At 62.7% G+C, this 263-nt stretch overlaps 1 protein-coding gene across 1 annotated transcript in view; it reads left to right on the top strand.

The window, feature by feature from the left end:
- Positions 1–123: 123 nt before the first annotated feature.
- Positions 124–263, top strand: part of WDR83OS (WD repeat domain 83 opposite strand) — a gene marked incomplete at its 5' end in the record, with an annotated part of 274 nt that continues 134 nt past the window's right edge. Inside the window, one exon of the mRNA XM_009700181.1 lies at positions 124–221. Coding sequence (XP_009698483.1) covers positions 124–221 — 98 coding nt within the window. The remainder of the gene's footprint in view (positions 222–263) is intronic.

Below are 263 nucleotides of genomic sequence, written 5' to 3' on the forward strand. Positions count from 1 at the left end.
CAGGGACTGTCCCCAGAGGAGGTCAGGGGTGGCTCAGGGGGGACAAGGGCCATCCCAGATGGGTTTCAGGGGAGACAGGGACCATCCCCAGGGGATCCCCACACCGTACTCCTCTGCCCGCAGCTGAAGTGGTGTGCCTGGATCGCTGTTTACTGCTCCTTCATCAGCTTCGCCAACTCCCGCAGCTCTGAGGACACCAAGCAGATGATGAGCAGCTTCATGTGAGTGCTGGCAGTTCCGGATCCGGCCCCAGGGTGCCCCGT

Source organism: Cariama cristata, unplaced genomic scaffold (assembly GCF_000690535.1).
Source record: "Cariama cristata isolate BGI_N322 unplaced genomic scaffold, ASM69053v1 scaffold39325, whole genome shotgun sequence".
In the NCBI taxonomy this organism is placed as follows: Eukaryota; Metazoa; Chordata; class Aves; order Cariamiformes; family Cariamidae; genus Cariama; species Cariama cristata.